This window comes from Spinacia oleracea, chromosome 6 (genome assembly GCF_020520425.1).
Source record: "Spinacia oleracea cultivar Varoflay chromosome 6, BTI_SOV_V1, whole genome shotgun sequence".
In the NCBI taxonomy this organism is placed as follows: domain Eukaryota; kingdom Viridiplantae; phylum Streptophyta; class Magnoliopsida; order Caryophyllales; family Amaranthaceae; genus Spinacia; species Spinacia oleracea.
Window position 1 is genome coordinate 91,560,265 of NC_079492.1, and position 19,359 is coordinate 91,579,623.

At 38.7% G+C, this 19,359-nt stretch overlaps 1 protein-coding gene across 4 annotated transcripts; it reads right to left on the bottom strand.

The window, feature by feature from the left end:
• Nucleotides 1-606: 606 nt before the first annotated feature.
• On the bottom strand, nt 607-5,787 carry LOC110797692 (putative lipase ROG1). Of its 4 annotated transcripts, XM_056833158.1 has the most exons (11): nt 5,135-5,787; nt 3,722-3,789; nt 3,360-3,430; nt 2,855-3,124; nt 2,463-2,623; nt 2,296-2,351; nt 2,093-2,145; nt 1,847-1,976; nt 1,650-1,756; nt 1,487-1,554; nt 1,232-1,394 (listed from the first exon to the last, which is right to left on the bottom strand). In XM_056833158.1, the coding sequence occupies exons 1-11, from the start codon at nt 5,392-5,394 to the stop codon at nt 1,358-1,360; spliced, it is 1,281 nt and encodes a 426-aa protein (XP_056689136.1). In that variant the 5' UTR covers nt 5,395-5,787; the 3' UTR covers nt 1,232-1,357. The 4 variants fall into 4 exon arrangements, with proteins under 4 accessions (XP_021858487.1, XP_056689136.1, XP_056689135.1 ...); XM_022002795.2 differs by lacking the exons at nt 1,232-1,394; nt 1,487-1,554 and adding an exon at nt 607-1,156 and having other exon boundaries at nt 5,135-5,786; XM_056833157.1 differs by having other exon boundaries at nt 1,487-1,756.
• Nucleotides 5,788-19,359: the final 13,572 nt, after the last annotated feature.

Sequence of the window (19,359 nt, forward strand, 5' to 3'; positions counted from 1 at the left end):
AAGTTGATGCGGGACTGTTACCCTGGCATTCGCCTCACAAAATGGTGATGCTGCGTATCCGTCGGTTGGTTCCGTCTCCACTGGTGTAAGTTCTCCTGGCAGCTTGGTCATCAGTTTCAACATCAACGAACACTGCTTCTTCATATATGCTTCCATCTTGTTCAGGCGTCGGGTCACAGGGTCAGGCGTCGGTCCGCTATCTTCTTCGTCGTGGGGCTCTTCATCGTCGGTCAGATCCTCGAACTCATCGGGCATTTCGAATATCAACTTCTTTGGCTTTCCACCGGGTTTGTAGCGCGACTGGTACTTGGTGCTCTTTGCGGATTCTAGCTCTTTCTGGAGGTTCTCGACAGATGCTCTTTCTTGGGCCAGCTCCTCTTGGGCCTTGTCGTAGGCTGCCTTCATCTCTGCGAGTGTCATATCTCCGGAGGCCATTGTGAGAGAGGTATTTTGTGAGGGGATTTTTTTGTGTGAAACCTAGTTAATGTCCCTACAGACGGCGCCAAACTGTTTATGCCAAATTTCGTCTAGGGGCGACACTTGGCTTGGGTCGACACTAAGTAATGAATGCGAAAAACAAATAAAGAGAGACGACACAAGGAGATGTTGACGCAGAAAACCCAGGATTAAGGTAAAAAACCGCGGATAGCTATGAGGCTATCAATCCACTAAGTATCCTAAGTTATCTAAAGAATTGTTTATGCTCCGTAAAAAATAAGGTAGACTAATACAATGATCGCTTTAAAGAATGAAAATACAATGCTTGCTTTAATGATTGAGAGCTTCAGTTAACTCTTGTGTCTTCTGGTATCGCTGCTCCATGCCTTTATACGTGAAACTCAACGGTATTGTTGGTTGACAGGATCCCTAGAAGATAGGGATCTTGTACTGACTGTTGTCCCATGATCTTTTCCAGTCTTCAACTACTTCCGTAATGTTAGACAACTCTTTGAACTTGTTCTGCTTATATGACGGCGCGACATATCTTGGGCCTTGGGCTTGGATCTTGACCTATCTTCACTTAGTCGCCTGTCTGTTGTCGCTGGTCACTTGTCGCCTATGCCTTGTCGTTAGTCTTCTGTCGCCTATGCCTTGTCGCCTGGTGCTACATTCTACCTGTTCATTCGACACGACGTCACCTGTGACACGACAGTACCTGGTCGACACGACATGATCAAACGTCAAAGCAGTTATGTCGTTAGTCCAAAAAGTGGGATAACAGAAACTATGCTTACAACAAAAGATCAATTGATATTGCAGGCACAATTTCAACATGCAATTCGGAGATATGTATATGCTCCACACCTTCACAGTTCACACACAAAATGTTCTTCCAACCTTTCTTCGGTTTTCACAATTATCCATACTTTTGACACAATTCGACAATCGAACTTCTGAAATACAAAATTGTGAAGGATTTATGTACAATTTTCACTTTATTTTCTAAAAATTGTTTGGTTAGGCTAGATAGTTGTACAAGTTTTACAGCATAAAATTGTCAATCATGTGTTGTATAACATCAGCTCCTGCTGAATGCACCCAATAAGTTTGCACCTGCCAGAAAAAAGATATATGCACCCAATAATGACTGACCAAAAACATCTTTGAAATGCTATTTCGAAGAAAAAGAAAAGACAAATGAAGCTTGCCTGAATTGAATTATGAGCAACAAATCGGTATTTACCACCACCAAATTTTACATCAACTCTTTCCCAGCTCACAGAGGTCAGCCCCTTGATCATTTCTTTCATCATTTCTGCCAAGGTCACTCCGAAAAAGAACGCTGCTTTAGTATAAGTTTAAATAAACTGCTTTAACATGGCAACTTGGAGAATTAATGACTTACCTCTTGTTCTCAATTTTTTCCAGCCATACATGATGGATGCCAAAGTGGAGCCTCGTTGAGGAGCAGCAACTACTCCCGTCTCCACATTTAAAATGTGCCGATATTTGTCATTTCTTTCAACTTGTCGCCTCTGCATGAAATATAAAGCTTGGTTAAGATGTGGAAATTTAGTGGTAATTCAGAAAAATTAATATCAACTATTTTCTTTTTATAAAAGAGTCTTTCATAGGTTGTCATATCTCTTACCTTAGGGAGTTCATTTTCATGCCGCAGTGAAGATGTATACCATCCAACAAGCTCTTTAGACTCTGTTAAGGTCTTGAAAGGAATCAGTTGTTGTCTAAATGTCTAATGGTTATGAACTTATTTAGGATCAAAAGAACAACTGATATTCTACTAGATTTGGATTGTACGAGTATTCTTAAAAGAAGAATAGCTAATCAGGATACGGTCAAAGCGCACATTTGCATAAGCAACACGGCGATTGAAAGAACGTAATGCAGACCTGAGAAAACATACAAAAACACGATTTAGTAAACGTCACCAAGTGAATAGAAAATGATGGAATGTATAGGAACTTTGGAACAGAATTATGAAAAGGAATTGGCAGGCTTACAAGAATGGAAGATCCTCACAATCATTTGCCATCCTAAGAAGAAGAGGGGGCTTTTCTTTATCTTTGTCGGTCAAAAACAGATGCCTTCCTGTTTTCCCAAGAAACCATGATGTTTGGCGCGCTATTATTTCTAATGTGTGGAGGCCACAGAATATTGGAACCTGGAAGTAATGGCAAAGCAGGTTAGGCAAGAACAACAATTCAAAGAGTATTAATCTTATTTTAGGTAATTATAATCCTAATATGACAGGACCACTTTTGTATGTAAACCAAAGGCCTAAAAGATCAGCCGTTATGGCAAAGCAGGTTAGGCTACAATATGATTTCATTGAAGAAAGGTACAATTACCATACTGTTGAATTGAAAATAACACCTGCACTTTGATTGATTACCTGATTGTGTCCCCGTGAACCAAGATGCGGCGTTGCAAATGTTATAAAATTCACCGGCTCCAGACCAGCAATTTTACCAATATAATCTTTTCCTTGTAATACTTCTGCACAACTATTGGTTCCAGTTTCTCCACTCATTTTCAACAGTCTATTCAAATAGTTTTCCCCATAAAGCAGGGCAATTGCATATCTTGCAATCAAACCACCTAAAGAGTGACCAATGAATGAGATTTTCCGTAGATATGGATAACGCTCAATGACTGATATCACCTGCAATTAGAAATGTAAGAGGTCTTATGTCAGAACAAAACTAGAGTCCATCCTCATGAAAATCTATATCTGATAATCATGTCACTGCAGTTTGATGCTTATGCAAAATCAGGAAACGCGTTACTTGTTACATATATGTGCTAAAAACAGATTTGCATTCTCCTCCAAGGAAGAAATCATCACATACAAAAGAAATTACTGAAATTGAACGACTCATGTGACAACTATCACCAACCTCATCTGCTAGCCGTTCACCCATCACATCAACTCCATCAAATGTTAAGGTCGAAGTATTTCTTTCACTGCCTGTACATTGCATATAAAATAATGTTGACAACTACTCCAACATTTGTCAAAAATTCAAAATGGGTAACTTAAAGTTCAATTCAACATTGAACTACTTAATCTAGATAGGAACCTATTGTATCGGAATGACCTAAATAGAAACACGACCTAGTATTATTCGGGGATGGGGGATTTACAGTACAATGTTGGAAGGAAATATGAACATGGGATAAACTATGAGTAGCGAGTCCCTGAAACATTGAGAAATGCATCCATCTAACTCCTAAGAGAAGTTCATTATTCGATTCTTACAGTGAACTAAAACATCTTGAGGGTAAGCCTTGAGAAACTGCTTTGCAGCATATCTCCAATTTTCTGCACTGCATGTATCCCATACAAATAATCAAGTTAAAATCAGAAGAACCACATACAGTAAGCGAAACCAAAAGTTCCTCGCAGTAAAATGAATCTAAACAAAAGAGCAAATGGAGGGCGTATAGCAACTGTACGCTCACCTATCATAACAGCTAAAACGCTCAAGAACGTAACATACTATGTAGTTAGCAATAAGCAATAAAATTGGCTAGTGACCAAAAAATTGTAGTTCTTCTAAATGAGGGATTTGCTATAGTATTTCATAAACTCAGAAGGTACTTACTACTCCGTATAAGTAAGATAGTTATGGAGGGAGTACATAACACATAATACTACTCCTTATCAATGAACAAATTGAGCTAGAGTAGGGACCTCTCCCTAAAACGCATAAGGATCATTATGAAACGGGGTTAGTTTTCGGTATTGTGCAATCCTGGTTATACTAATAAAACCTTTGGAAGCCATGATGGTTGAAAGAGCAAGGGCGGTACTAAAATGAACTCCAAAGGAAGCCATGATGGTTGAAAGACCAAGAGCGGTCCTAAAATGAACTCCAAAACAAGAGTTCACAAGAATTTTCCAAATGCACCCATAATCAAAACAATCTTTAAGTATGTAAAACTTTGAGTTTAGAACGTAGAAATCTGCTCTTAATCCATTCACAGCACAAAGGAGAGGGGATAAAACACATGAAGTTATGGTTCTTCAGGTTGGAAGAATCCAAAAACGATAACAGCTCGAAATTGATTCGCCTATAAGTCAAGCATGACTAACAAAAGAGCAATCATGATTCAAGAGGATAGCCAAGAAATGAGTGTCTTTAACATTAACGCCTTTTTTTAGGGAACATTAACGCCTTTGGTTGTATAACTAATAATATGAATGGCTAATTACCAACAAAATGTAAACATGACAACAAGAGAAAGCTAATCCAAATATTTGTTCCATTGTTACTTTAATATGAGTACATGGATTACTAATAAAAGAGATCCTTTTTTCCCAGACCCCACCACAAGAATATCCGACTTTGGCCCCTACCAAAAATCTCATTAAATTCCCAACTAAATCTAGCAACAGATTGCATATGAGTAAGATGCACCACAGAAAATGCTAAGAGTACAATCAACTCTAATATAAGTACTGTTACATCTAAATTATAAATGTCGGTAGTATCATACAAAAAAAAAGTCCATCTAGCTAATCGAATACATTCTAACATCCCAAAATTGTATATGTAACAAAAGTCTAAATCAGCACGATATTATCACATCTCAATCTCAATCCAAAATGTAGACTTCAAACATAAACAGAACACTTAAACCATTAACAAAAATTAATAATAAAACCAACCTGCCAATAATACCATTAACCATAACAATCAAGTGAGTTGGATGAGGGTGATGATCCACTACACCACGATCAGACACCATATCAGTACTCCCATCTTGATTCTTCTTATCAAAGGTGGCAGATTCATCACCCAATCTAAAACATCCAAATCTAGGCAAAAACATTGATTTCCTCTGCTTCCTCATGCTCTTTCTTTTGTTCCTCACAACAATGGAATCTTCCCCTACTTTCATTGCATTTTCAGCTTCCACAGTCGCCATTGTTAAACTTTTTGGTTTCTGGGAAAATGGAAAAAGGGGTTTTGACTTTTAAGGGAGGGGGGAAATACTTATTTTGGAAAGTGGCGCCCACATTTTGAGAAAATTGCTAAGGTCGATTTTTGAAGAAGAAGGGGGATTGAAGAAGAAGCTTCAGCTTGTAATTTGACTTGATTTGGTAAAAGTAGTGTTATGAAATTTGATTTTCAGAAGAAAATTTGGTGGAAAGATAAAATGATGTGAGTCTACGTGGTCTTGGACTGTCGGGATTCTAGAAAAGCAGGACTTCAATAAAGAAAAGAGAGAGAAAGCTATTGAAACGTCACTCTTTTGGCGGGTTTTTTTAGTGTTGGCCGGTGGCCGTCGTTCCCCTCTCCTTATTGGTGTATTCCGTATCGGCGGTAGCTTTTTAAGTACTCCGTAGTTAGTTAGGGTCTATTTGTTTAACCTTAATTTAACTTATTTTAGCAAAAAACAGTTAAGAAGTGTTTCAGACAATTTAAAAATACAATTAAATTTTTATTTTTTTTTTGGCAAAAATAAGTCCATATAGTTTTTTCAGTAAAAAAAAGTTTACATAAGTTTAGTTAAGTTTAAATAAGTTCAGTTCAGTTAAATTCTATTGGACCAAACAGAGCCTTAGTACTCCACACTACACAGGGATGGATAATAAATAGTTTGGGTCAGTTCGTGTTTCAATTGATAATAACACTCTACCCAAATCTAACTCATTTATTGAACGGGTTGAAAAACTCAACTGCAAACCAATCTCTTTATTAAATGGATTATCCATTTAACCGTTTAGAGATTTATTTATTTTTTTATTAAATTTTGGAATAATTGATTCTAATAACCAACCTTTAGGCGGTTTGGGAATAGTTATCCTACACATCAATTACCTTGATAAGTTCAATCTATAGGGGGTATCTCCCCATATTTGTTCTTTACCTGGTTGTAACCAATTAAGTAATTAAATTAAGCACGTTGGTTTGGGGTGTTGTAATAATTGGTTTTTCAAGGCAAAATACTAGAATAAGAATAAAAACGAGTTTAGGAAATCGTTGCGCCGTGGTAACCAAACCACTGCCTTGAAAACGAGATTCGGTGCAACCGGGGTGCACAATTGTATTCACCGATTCGTTCCCTAAGGTTTACACAACTCTCAACACACAAAGACACTTTTGGGTGATGAGATGGAGCCACATAAACTTATGCCCAAAAGAATAAGAAGGGAAGCTTGAAGAGATATGAATAATCATGACTTAATCATGAACTAAAAGTTTTCCATCCAAAACAAGAGGAAATGAGAAGGAAAGGAAGATATCAATATTGTGTGTGCCAACAACTCAGAAAATGAAGAGTACTTATAGGATTTTTGGAGGAGACAAAACAACCCAAAGAAATCAAAGGTTTCAAAAGAATTCAATGATATTAATCAACCATAAACCCATGATAATGAAGGGTTGATAACCCCTGTAATCAAGAGAAATAATGGACCAACTTAATCACCATAATCAGAATGATAATTGTCCATAAATCATACTTAAAAGGTTATCATAAAGGAGGAATCCAAAAGGAAGATAAAAAACGGACAACACAAAAAACCGATCTCGAAACCTGCCGGTTTTCCAAAATCGGCCGGTTTTCGGTGCACTTCAAAAAATGCCTTTTAAGTCCGTTTGTCAACTTACGCTCGAAACCTGCCAGTTTTGGAAAACCTGGCAGGCAGGTTTTAAGAAACTTTCCGGTTTCCCAAAACCTGGCAGGCAGGTTTTGAGCGCTTTTCCATCTTTAATTCCAACATGGGGATGTCCCTTCCTAGAAGGGTTTTCCCCTTTTCTCTCTACTTTGTTGTAAAAATTGTGTTTGGCATAAATATAAATCCTTACTTGCTTGCCAAAATAAATATAAGTAAAGCATGAAGAAAATGTGTCATTCACCCAAGATGCATCGGTCTAATACCCAGGTTTAGATTAATCACCCGAATAATTAATTCAGTAAAATCAAGTGATTGGAACAGCTAGCTGGAACAATGCCTCGATCAGTGATTTTTCTGTTTTTTGTTTTTTTGTTTTTTTGTTTTTTTGCTTCTAATTAATTCCTTAAAAATATTATGCTTTAATGTCAACATTTCCCTGCTTATAACAATGAGTTTAACTATTATAGTGATTACATTCAAGTGAATGCAGATTGATGGAAGGATGAGAAAGTTTTATTACTTAAGTTCACACTACATTCTAATTAATTCTCTATCAATTAGTTACTTTGGTTTTTGTCATAGATATTGTTTTATTGCTCTCACTGATGTTTGGATTTTCCTTGACAGGTATCAATTTACATGCAAAATAAAGTTTATGATTCATTTAAAAGAGAGAAAAGGGAGGTAATTTATTAGCGAAAATGATAAAGGTCGCAACATGCGACCTTTAAGCCGTGCCACAATGATGACATGACATGCTTATGTGTCTTGATTTAAATTAGAAACTAAAATATTTAACTTATATAATCTATTATATACCTTTCAAAAAAAGGTAGAAAAATCTTACTATTCTAATTTGTTTCCTTCTTTACATTGATTACCTTATTATATATTTTTATAGTAAAAATATATAATTGATAGTAAAAATATTCTGATGACGCATAGCCTACGTGGCGCCTATATGTACCAATTAAACTGGGACAAGTAAGATTGCGACAACTAAATGTTGTCGCAACTTGCGACCTTTATCATCACCCATTTATCTATACTAATATATTAAAAGGCTTTGCGAAAAATGTTTATGTGTCACATAGAACTCTCCTGCTTACGCCACATCATCCACTCACCAAGGTTATGTGATGTTATTGACAACCAAAAATCAATATAATAAGGTTCGAGCACAAGACCTCAAGTTTGGAGAATAACTCCCATTACCATCTTAACCAACCACTAATTGTTGTTTATCCATGCACGTTAATTTATAATACATGTTAACATGAAGTCTAAAACAACTAAATTTTTACGTTACTTCTTATTTCGTATGGACTATATTAGAATAAAAATAACAGTTACAATATTAGGAAAACCGTGAATTAAACAATTAAAACATTAGGAAAATTACTTTGCATGATGAAGGTAATGTACATGTGCAGTTGATGAACTTAATGAATCTTTTCACTTTTATGGTCTACATGTATCTTAGTCAAATATTGAGTTTAAAAAAAATCGAATTTTAATTATTCAAAGTAGCAACCGGGGCATCGCCCGGGCTACACACTAGTTAGTTGTTTAAATTGGTTATTGTTATAGAGATTGTTTTCATGTCTCTTGAGAGGACCGAAATGATATCGTACGGAGTACCAACTTCTTAAATGTACTCAGAGGATTATTTTGTCTTCAAGATTTTAATCAGGACAATTTTTTTCCATCCATGCAACTCACTTTTAACATTCACACTAGCCCATTTTAGACATGTTCTTACTTCTTAGTGATATAATGCATTTTCAATTACTATCACCAATCAATAGTTACAACAATTCTACCAATCACTTCCATTTCGCCACCAATATTGTCATTTCTCCTTAACTTGAAGGTATATCCTATTGAAAAATGTTAAATACGGGCCTGGGCCGCACCCTTCATCGAGAGAGAGACTCCACTTAACAAGACCGTAAGAGGTTCCACCTTAAAACCATATGGCCATAAGGGGAGTAACCCTTGGCCTTAATTTTTTTTTTTTTTTGGTGTCAAAGAGGATTTAATCCATTAAAAGGAAACGAAGAAGCAAACAAACCAGAAGGAAAAAACAAAGAAACAAAAGCGAAACAAAATAACTAACAACCCAATACAGGGACTACCAAGCTACTACTCGTCCTACGACTTTCATGCTCCTATCAAGCCGCAATGGCAGGTACCTTCCTCAGCAGTGCTATTCCGCTCATGTCCTCCAATAAAACGGGTCTAAGACCCACCGGGGCCGCCTCCATTAGTACAAGTTTGGGGGTAATGTCAACTCCATGGTTTGCCAACCAATCGACCGCTCTATTCGCCTCTCTATAACAATGCTGAACAACCACCTTCCACTCCTTTCTTCGAACCAACTCATGACTTCTACGAACAATGTGATAATGTGGAGAGCTAGGGTTTAAGTCTCCTAGCAGACTATTGACTACAACCATCGAGTCCACTTCAACAATGACCTTCTTTATACCCTTGTTCCATGCGTAGGAGAGCCCACGAAGTACAGCCAGAAACTCCGCTTTTGTACTTGTTGCTATCCCACAATTAGTTGCGAACATACCTATTATCTCACCTTGGTCACCACGAAGGATTCCTCCAGCTCCCGATGCTCCTGGATTACCCTTAGACGTCCCGTTAGTGTTTAACTTGACCCAACCGTCTCTCGGGTATTCCCACTTAACCCAAGTGTCTCTCCTTGGACTGTTTCTTCCTGTTAACCTCTCTTGATTATCCATGGCCATCTTAATGGAACTAACTCGCGCCATAATGAAGCCAATCTGGTCTACTGGGATTTCTACCTCCACATCAAATACTCTACGGTTCCGCCATTTCCACAACCACCAAAGAGTGGTTGCAAAGACCACATGCCAATCTTCATCTCTTGTGCCATCATAACGAATATTACCCTCAATCCAACTTTGCACTGGCTTATGGAACAAATTATAGTCATTCAAAGCCGGAAATTGCCTCCAAACTAACGTAGCAACCGGACATCTACGCAACACATGATCAATGTTTTCTTCCACCTCTCCACAAGCGTAACACCTTGGATTTTCAGTTAGGTGTCTAAGGAATCTATTAGCATTGATCATAATCCTATTGTGTAACACTAACCACAAAAAGAAACGGAGTTTGTGTGGGATACGCAGTTTCCATACCACACCCCAATTTATGGTGGCACCCAACTCCTGTTCCCCTCGAATGATTTTAAGCGCTGACTTGATGGTGAACTTTCCTGTTGTGGTGCCATTTCAAAAAACTCTATCTACTGCTTCATCATCCTCGACCAACTCAAAAGAGTCTATTACCTGCAAGGTTGAAGGGGGAAGGTAATCCGCGTACTTCTCCCATCTCCAACCAGTATTAGGATCCCACAGTTCATGGACTAACCACCCATGAGTCTCGACAGGGCGTGTAGATGTTGTAACTTCCATGAGAGTGCGAGATGTAGCCCACCTATCGAACCAAAAGGAAGTCCCTTTGTCATTACCAATTGCCATACTCCTTGCCGCAATATGTCTATGTTTTCTACAATTCCTTTCCAAGCATTGGATGAGTTTGGTTTATGCTTAAACATTTCCAAATAGAACTTCCCATCGCAATATTTGTTTCGCAAAACTCTTGCCCATAGAGTATTCGGTTCAACCAATATCCTCCACCCTAGTTTAGAGAGGAAGGCTGCGTTTGCTTGTCTCATCGAGCGTATGCCCAATCCACCATTCTCCTTGTCTTTATTAATTGTCTCCCATGAAACCAAATGCATCTTTCTTTGCTCTTCCGTACCTCCCCACATAAATCTCCTAGATATTCGATCGATGTCATCACAAGTGGAGCGAGGTAGTTTAGTGGTTTTCATTGTTTAATACGGAACCGAGCTAATTGCTGATTGAACCAATGTTGCTCTACCAGCCAGAGAGAGGGTTTTAGACTTCCACCCAACCATTTCGTTGTTGATTTTCTCGACAAGAAATTGGTATTCTCTTTTCGAAGTCCTCCCATTGATTGTAGGAACCCCTAAATATGTTCCCAATTCACTGGTTTCATCCATGTTGAGGTTGAAGGAAATAATGCCCTTGGTCCAAGTATGCATTCTATGTTAAGTCTAATAAATGCGGTTCAGTATTAATTAACAAGTTAATAATTCAGTGAGATCAAGTGAGCTGAATGCCTAGCTAGAGGCCGCTTCAGTTCAAGTGGAATTAATGATATTAATCCACAGCTTACTCTTGACTGAACCCGTAGGGTCACACAAATAGTACGTAAACGGATCAAGTATTTAATGGTATTAAATACTCCATCTATGAATATTCGGAACCGACGGATCTTGGTTTCAGTGGGAGCTAAGATCGTCACAGGCAAGAAATGAATACTCCGGAAACGATGATATTGCCGGAAACGGAAATATGGATCGTATCGGAAATATGAATATTATCCAAGTCGTAGATGTTGCCGGAAACGGAAACATGGTACGTATCGGAAAATATTATTGGAAATGGAAATATTACCAGAATCGGAAATATTACCGGAAACGGAAATATTGTCAGAATCGGAAATATTACCGGAATCGGAAAATAATTCCGGAAACGGAAATATTAAATATTTGTTCGAAACGGAAATTAATTCCGGAATCGGAAATATTAAATATTGTTCGTATCGGAAATAGATTCCGGAAATGGAAATTTAATCGGAAGCGTATCGTACGAATTAGCATCGGACGAGGCTTGCCGGACGAAGGCCCAGCACGAAGCCGGGGCCAATCGCCCAGCAAGCATGCGCGCCACAAGCCCAGCCAAGGCAGCGCCCAGGCCTACCGCAAGGCAGGCCCAGCGCGCGCCAAGGGCCACGGCTGCGTGGGCCGTGCTGCGCGGGCTGCTGCTCGCACGCGCATGGGCAGCCCTTGTGGCTGCCGTGTGTGTGTGAGTTTGTGCTCATGCGTGATTCCTGAATCTACAAGAGTCAGTGTATGATTAAGTTTCTATTCCTAATTGGATAAATTAATTAAATAGAATTCATGTAGGATTCTAATTCCAATTAATTCGCATCCTACTAGGATTACGATTCCTTTTCCATAACTCTATAAATAAAGGCCTAGGGGTCATAATTTATACATAAGTTTCAAAGTATTCAAAAGTGAGTTTTTTGAGAGAAAATTAAAACACACATCTTGCTCAAAAGTGCCGAAATTTTCTAGTACCTTAAGGGCGATTCTAGTTGGTCAATCTTAAGGCGGATCCGGACGTGCTGTGGAATATCTACGGAGGGACGACACTTGGAGTCCTAAAAGACTTGTTCTTGTTCGGTTCGGGCGCAGCTAGGGAGGGCACGCAACAAAGAGTATGCATCTAAATTATGCTATATGATTATGTGTAAATAATATGTTGTCCTGGGTTAATGGTTGTTTCCGCATGATCTATGTAGTGTCATATGTATCATAACCTAACAGTGGTATCACGAGCCCCTTATTATTTTCATAATCTAAATTGCATGAACATGGTTAAATATTACAAATTTGCAAGAATTAAAAGGGGTGATTAATTTTCGTAATTGTTAATTAATTGCAAATTGCGTTTATTTAATTATATGTACGCAGTTTTTCGGCAGTTTCTTCATTACTCATCCGAATTGAGTGATTTTTGTGTCAATTCCGCATGTAAAAGGCATTCTAAAATTTTGACAAAAATAGTATTTTTCTGCCGAACCCAGAATTCTCAAATTCGAAGCCTAACTATGACTTTTCGAAGGTTTTAGTTTTTCGAATGCAAAATTTCGTAAATTTAAGATGTTGAATTAAATATTTGCGATTCTTGTTGATAAATCTTGAATTTTTGATTGACCTACTGCATATGTTTAACAAGTTTGAATGCCTAGTCTTGTTAATTATGCAATCTAATTTGTAATTATGATTAATTTGTTGAAAATTAGAATAATTTAGAATTAATTTGATTTTCATAATTAATTGTAATTTAATTAGAAACCTATGATTAAAAACCACCATAAAAATTGTAAATTTACGATAAATTTTAAATTTTTATGACCTAGACTTGAATCCATATCAATCGGAAATCAATTGGATAATAAATTTTCGATTTTTTCGCCCTAAAATTATGAAATTAATAATATTTATTAATTTGTCATTAATTTTAAATATAAATTTTAAATTTTTATGCGATTCGTTCAAATAACTTGCACGCACGAAGCAATGGACGCTTCGTGTTACCCTTAAGGGGTGTTGTATAATGCGGGCATGCGACGACGAGCAAGGGAGCTCGTCGCCCGTGCGGCACGAATGCAATGAGCAAGGGCGTAGTGCACGAGCACAAGGCAGCAGCCCTGCCTTGTGTCGTGTGCCACGAGCAATGAACGAATGGGCATGGGCGAAGGGCGAGCCAAGGCAGTCGCGTGTGGGCAGCAAGCGAGCTGCGCCACAACGCGCGCTGCCTCGCACAAGTGCGCGCAGCCTCGCGCGCAGCGAGCGCAAGCTCGCGTGCCACGAGCGCTGCGCCCAGCACTGCTCGCGCGCGCAGCGCGCGATGTCGCTCGCCCAGCGAGCGATGTCGCGCCCCAGCGAGCGATGGCTCACGCGCGCAGCGCGCGATGTCGCTCGCCCAGCGAGCGATGTCGCGCCCCAGCGAGCGATGGCTCGCGCGCACAGCGAGCGAGCCAGCGCGCCCAGCGAGCGATCTCGCGCGCGCGCACTGCGAGCGATAGCTCGCGTGCGATGGGGCGCTGTGCGGAGGCTTGCGATAGGACAGCAGCAGCTATGCGACGAGCGCATGGGCTGCGCGCACATGGCCAGCAATGGCTGTGTGCGTGCGGCCCATGGGCGTGCAACGCGTAGGGTGATTGCGTTACGATTAGATCGTTTTGAATGTTTAATTTGAAAATTTCAGTTCACGTAATTTTAATTAATTTTAAAATTAATAATTTGAATTAATTTCTTGGATTTTAATTTTGAATATTATAATTATAATAAATGGAATTTATTCTAATTATTTTACTAAAATTAAAATCATGAATTAATTTAAATGCGACTGAAATTAAATTAAATTTTTGGATTCAATTATAAATTTATATGAGCTTTAAATTTTAATTAAATTTGTATGTTTCCGGTTAGACTAGAAATACAATTTTATGTTTAAAATTAGTAAAGCATATGAATTTATTGGTTTGAGTGGGAGCGCTTTTTAGTCATAAACTCTTGATTAGGTCTACAAATCCTTAAGGTTAAAACAACTCGATTAGAATTAATAAGGACTGAATAATTGGTAGATTATTGGTGCCCTTGATTAATTGCTGCAAATGTTTACGTGATGCATAATGTGTTTTACTAACCAGCTATGTGGGCCATTCATGATAATGAATGGGTGAATGGTATATATTGTATATGTACTGTTTTGCAGGTTATGAAGTGACTAGTATGGCCCAAATAGGATAGAAAATATGGTCTGCGTACCATTAATTTGAATGTAATTGGTCTAAAGCACCAAAGTTATTTTTCAATTCAAAATGGTCTGCGTACCATCAAATAGTTGTAATTAGTTATAGCTTATCCTATTTGAAGAAAATGGTGCCTCCCACGGAGATTTTCAAGACGGACTTTGAAGTCAAAGCTTCAAGATGAAGTCGGGCCATACTAGATCACAAATATCTTATGCATGTTTTAAGTTATTTATTGCTTTAAATATGTCTTAAAATGCATGAGATCAAAAGCTTGATTATGTTGCATGATTAAGGATTTTAGTTCACTTAAAATCTAACCAACATAGTAAGAGCCTTAAGTTCCAAACTTAAAAATTGAGTTAAAAGGTGCCATGCCAAAATATACACTTGCTTGGATATCCTTTACATCAATCTAGTAATAGTTTTCGCTCAGCGAGGTGTTACTTATTGGTCCTAAAGGGGCAAGGTACACAAATAATTGTGAGTACATGTTAGTTTTGGTGAAACTCAACGATATAAGTAAGGAGTCCTTTTATGTCGTGGCAAATTCGATAGGTTTACCTAATAAGTTCTTAGACGTACCTATCAACCAAGAATAGTTTCTAGACTATTAGCAAAAGGCTTTTGCTTACCTAAGATGTTCTAGGATTAAGTCGACAAACTGTGCTTAGTTCTTCAATGATTTTAGGATCTTGGAATCATTTTATTCACACCTGCCGGAACACATAACTTGAATAAAATGCTTAATAAACATTGAATTATGCATGTATTTAAGTTTATTAAGAGAAACTGTGAATGGTTATTTATTTGTTTATTCTTTTCAATTGTAGTTTTAATATGGCAAACAACAATCAAAACATCATCATGGGTTCTGAGCTTATGGTCAAGCTGAACCTGACAAATTTTCTTGAATGGGAAGCTAAGCTAGTTGAAATAGTCAAACTCAATGGACTTGAGTATGTACTATCACATCCCATGCCAAGCTACTATGCCAGAGACATGACCCCTGAGAGATTTTACGCCTGGGATGCGGATCTCAAAAAGGTTATGAGTCTCATGCTGAACAATATCCCTGATGATTGGGCTAGAAGGTTTGTAGCCTATGAACCTTTTACGCTCATCAAGAATCTGAGGGATATCTGTCGTGGAAGTACGGAGGACAGGGACCTGAACGTCCATGAGTTGATTGAATCAATGTCTGGTCTAAAGGTTAGTTCTCCCAACAGGTGTTATAGGATGGAGGTCCAAGAAACACATGTTCAGCTCCTTCGCACTAAACAGAGGGTAGGCGTCCCACTGAGGTTCCATGTGGATCTTATGTGTTCATATTTTGATCGCCTAAGTCTACTAGGAACACCAATAAGCGAAAGGATGGCAGTCTCTGTCTTGCTCAATTCACTACACAGTGGGTTTGGTCGCTTCAAGCAACAATACCTAAGTGAACCAAGAGAAGAAACAGTTGCAGAATTTATTCACCTTGTCAGAAAGGCTGAAATAGTACTGGACTGTGAAGCCAAAGATTTACTCAAGGCTAGAAAGAGACCATTCAAGAAAGGTGGAAAGTCCAAGGGCAATGCTAAATCAAAGCAGGACAAGTCCACATCAAGCTGTCTTTATTGTGATGGAATAGGCCATTACAAAAGAGAATGTCCAAAGCTAAAGGAAGATCAGAAGAACGGAACAGTCGTTCCATCTTCAGGTATTTTCGTTATAGACTGTATACTTGCTAATTCAACTTCTTGGGTATTAGATACAGGTTGTGGCTCACACTTATGTTCCAATCCACAGGGACTAAGAAGAAGTAGAAAGTTAAGCAAGGGTGAAGTCGACCTACGAGTGGGAAATGGAGCACGGATTGCTGCATTAGCTGTAGGAACTTACTATTTGTCGTTGCCCTCCGGGCTAGTTTTGGAACTGGAAGAATGTTTCCATGTTCCAAGTCTTACTAAAAACATCATTTCAGTTTCTTGCTTAGATGCTAAGGGATTTTCCTTTATAATAAAAGACAATAGTTGTTCGTTTTATTTTAAAGAGATGTTTTATGGATCTGCTAGATTAGTCAATGGACTTTATTTATTAGATCACGACAAACGAGTATATAACATAAATACCAAAAAGGCCAAAAAGGATGATTCAGATCTCACCTATCTGTGGCATTGTCGATTAGGCCATATAAACTTGAAACGCTTAGAAAGACTTCAAAGGGAAGGAATTCTAGAACCATTTGACTTAGAGGATTATGGTAAATGCGAATCATGTTTACTTGGCAAAATGACAAAGCAACCTTTCTCTAAAGTTGGAGAAAGAGCAAATGAACTATTGGGTTTAATCCATACAGATGTATGTGGACCAATGAGTACAAATGCTAGAGGTGGTTTCAGCTACTTTATCACTTTCACTGATGACTTCAGTAGGTATGGTTATGTCTACCTAATGAAGCATAAGTCTGAATCCTTTGACAAATTCAAGGAATTTCAGAGTGAAGTAGAGAATCAATTAGGCAAGAAGATTAAGGCACTGCGGTCTGATAGAGGCGGTGAATATCTGAGCTATGAATTTGATGACCATCTGAAAGAATGTGGAATTCTATCAGAATTGACTCCTCCTGGAACACCACAATGGAACGGTGTGTCAGAACGGAGGAACAGAACCTTGCTAGACATGGTCAGGTCAATGATGGGTCAGGCCGAACTTCCATTAGAATTTTGGGGACATGCACTAAATACAGCTGCACTCACTATAAATAGAGCTCCGTCTAAAGCTGTCGAAAAGACTCCATACGAATTATGGTTTGGAAAACCTCCAAATATGTCTTTTCTTAAGATTTGGGGATGTGAAGTATACGTCAAACGATTAATTTCAGACAAACTTCATCCAAAATCTGACAAATGTATCCTTGTGGGCTATCCAAAGGAAACAAAGGGGTATTACTTCTACAATACATCTGAGAACAAAGTGTTTGTTGCTCGAGATGGTGTCTTTTTGGAGAAGGATCACATTTCCAAAATGACAAGTGGGAGAAAAGTAGACCTCGAAGAAATTCGAGTCGAACAACAAACTCTAGAGAATGCTCAAGATGACATTCAGGATGAAACTCAGAGATCTTTAGAAGAATCTGGTGAGAATCATGGTCAATCTAGAAATGTTACCCCGCGTAGATCGCAAAGATATAGATCTCAACCGGAAAGGTACTTAGGTATTTTGACGAACGAGAGCTATGACGTTCTATTACTTGAAAGTGATGAACCTGCGACTTACAAGCAAGCTATGACGAGCCCTAGCTCCAAGCAGTGGCAAGAAGCCATGCAATCTGAATTAGACTCCATGTCTGAAAACCAAGTATGGGATTTGGTCGATTTGCCAGATGGCTACCAAGCCATTGGAAGCAAATGGGTTTTCAAACTGAAAAAGGACAAGGATGGGAAACTTGAAGTTTTCAAAGCTAGATTGGTTGCAAAAGGTTACAGGCAAGTCCACGGTGTGGATTACGATGAAACCTTTTCACCAGTTGCAATGCTAAAGTCTATTCGAATAATGTTAGCAATCGCTGCATATTACGATTACGAAATATGGCAGATGGATGTCAAAACTGCTTTCTTAAACGGCGTTTTAACAGAAACTGTGTTTATGACACAGCCTGAAGGTTTTGAGGATCCAAAGAATGCTAAAAAGGTATGCAAGCTAAAGAAGTCAATCTACAGATTGAAGCAGGCATCCAGGAGCTGGAATATACGTTTTGATGAAGCAGTCAGTGACTTTGGTTTCATCAAAAACGCAGACGAATCTTGTGTATACAAGAAGGTCAGTGGGAGCAAAATTGCTTTCCTAGTATTATATGTCGACGACATATTGCTTATCGGAAATGACATTCCTATGTTGAACTCTGTCAAGATTTGGCTTGGGAAATGTTTTTCGATGAAGGATCTAGGAGAAGCACAGTACATATTGGGCATCAAGATTTACAGAGATAGATCTAAAAAGATGATTGGACTTAGTCAAAGCACTTATATCAATAAGGTGCTTGATAGGTTCAAGATGGCGGACTCCAAGCGAGGCTACCTACCCATGTCTCATGGAATGACTCTAAGCAAGACTCAGTGCCCAAAAACACTTGATGAGCGTAGACGAATGAGTGGGATTCCATATGCATCATTGATTGGTTCAATAATGTATGCTATGATATGTACACGCCCGGATGTTGCGTACGCACTCAGTGCTACGAGCAGATACCAGTCAGACCCAGGAGAGGCGCATTGGACTGCTGCCAAGAACATTCTGAAGTACCTGAAAAGGCACAAAGATGACTTCCTGGTCTATGGTGGAGATGATGAATTAATTGTTAAAGGCTATACGGACGCAAGTTTCCAAACCGACAAAGATGATTTCAGATCACAGTCTGGGTTTGTCTTCTGCCTCAACGGAGGAGCAGTAAGCTGGAAAAGTGCTAAGCAAAGCACCATTGCGGATTCTACAACTGAAGCGGAGTACATTGCTGCACATGAAGCAGCAAAGGAAGCTATATGGCTAAGGAAGTTCATAGGAGAACTTGGTGTAGTCCCCTCCATTAAAGGACCAATAGCCCTGTATTGTGATAATAACGGAGCTATTGCACAGGCAAAAGAGCCTAGACACCACCAGAGAGTCAAGCATGTACTTCGTAGATTTCACCTTCTACGAGAGTTCGTTGAAAGAAAAGAAGTCGAGATAAGCAAAATTGGAACTGATGACAACATATCAGATCCATTAACTAAACCTCTGCCGCAAGCGAAGCACAACTCGCACACTGCAGCTATGGGAATCAAGCATAT

Coding starts and splice junctions, on each gene's coding strand:
- LOC110797692 (XM_056833157.1), bottom strand. CDS start 5,394: ATGGCGACTGTGGAAGCTGAAAATGCAATGAAAGTAGGGGAAGATTCC. Junction 3,431..3,721: donor TCAAGATGTTTTAGTTCACT/GTAAGAATCGAA, acceptor TGCAATGTACAG/GCAGTGAAAGAAATACTTCG. Junction 2,624..2,854: donor GTTCACGGGGACACAATCAG/GTAATCAATCAA, acceptor CATTACTTCCAG/GTTCCAATATTCTGTGGCCT.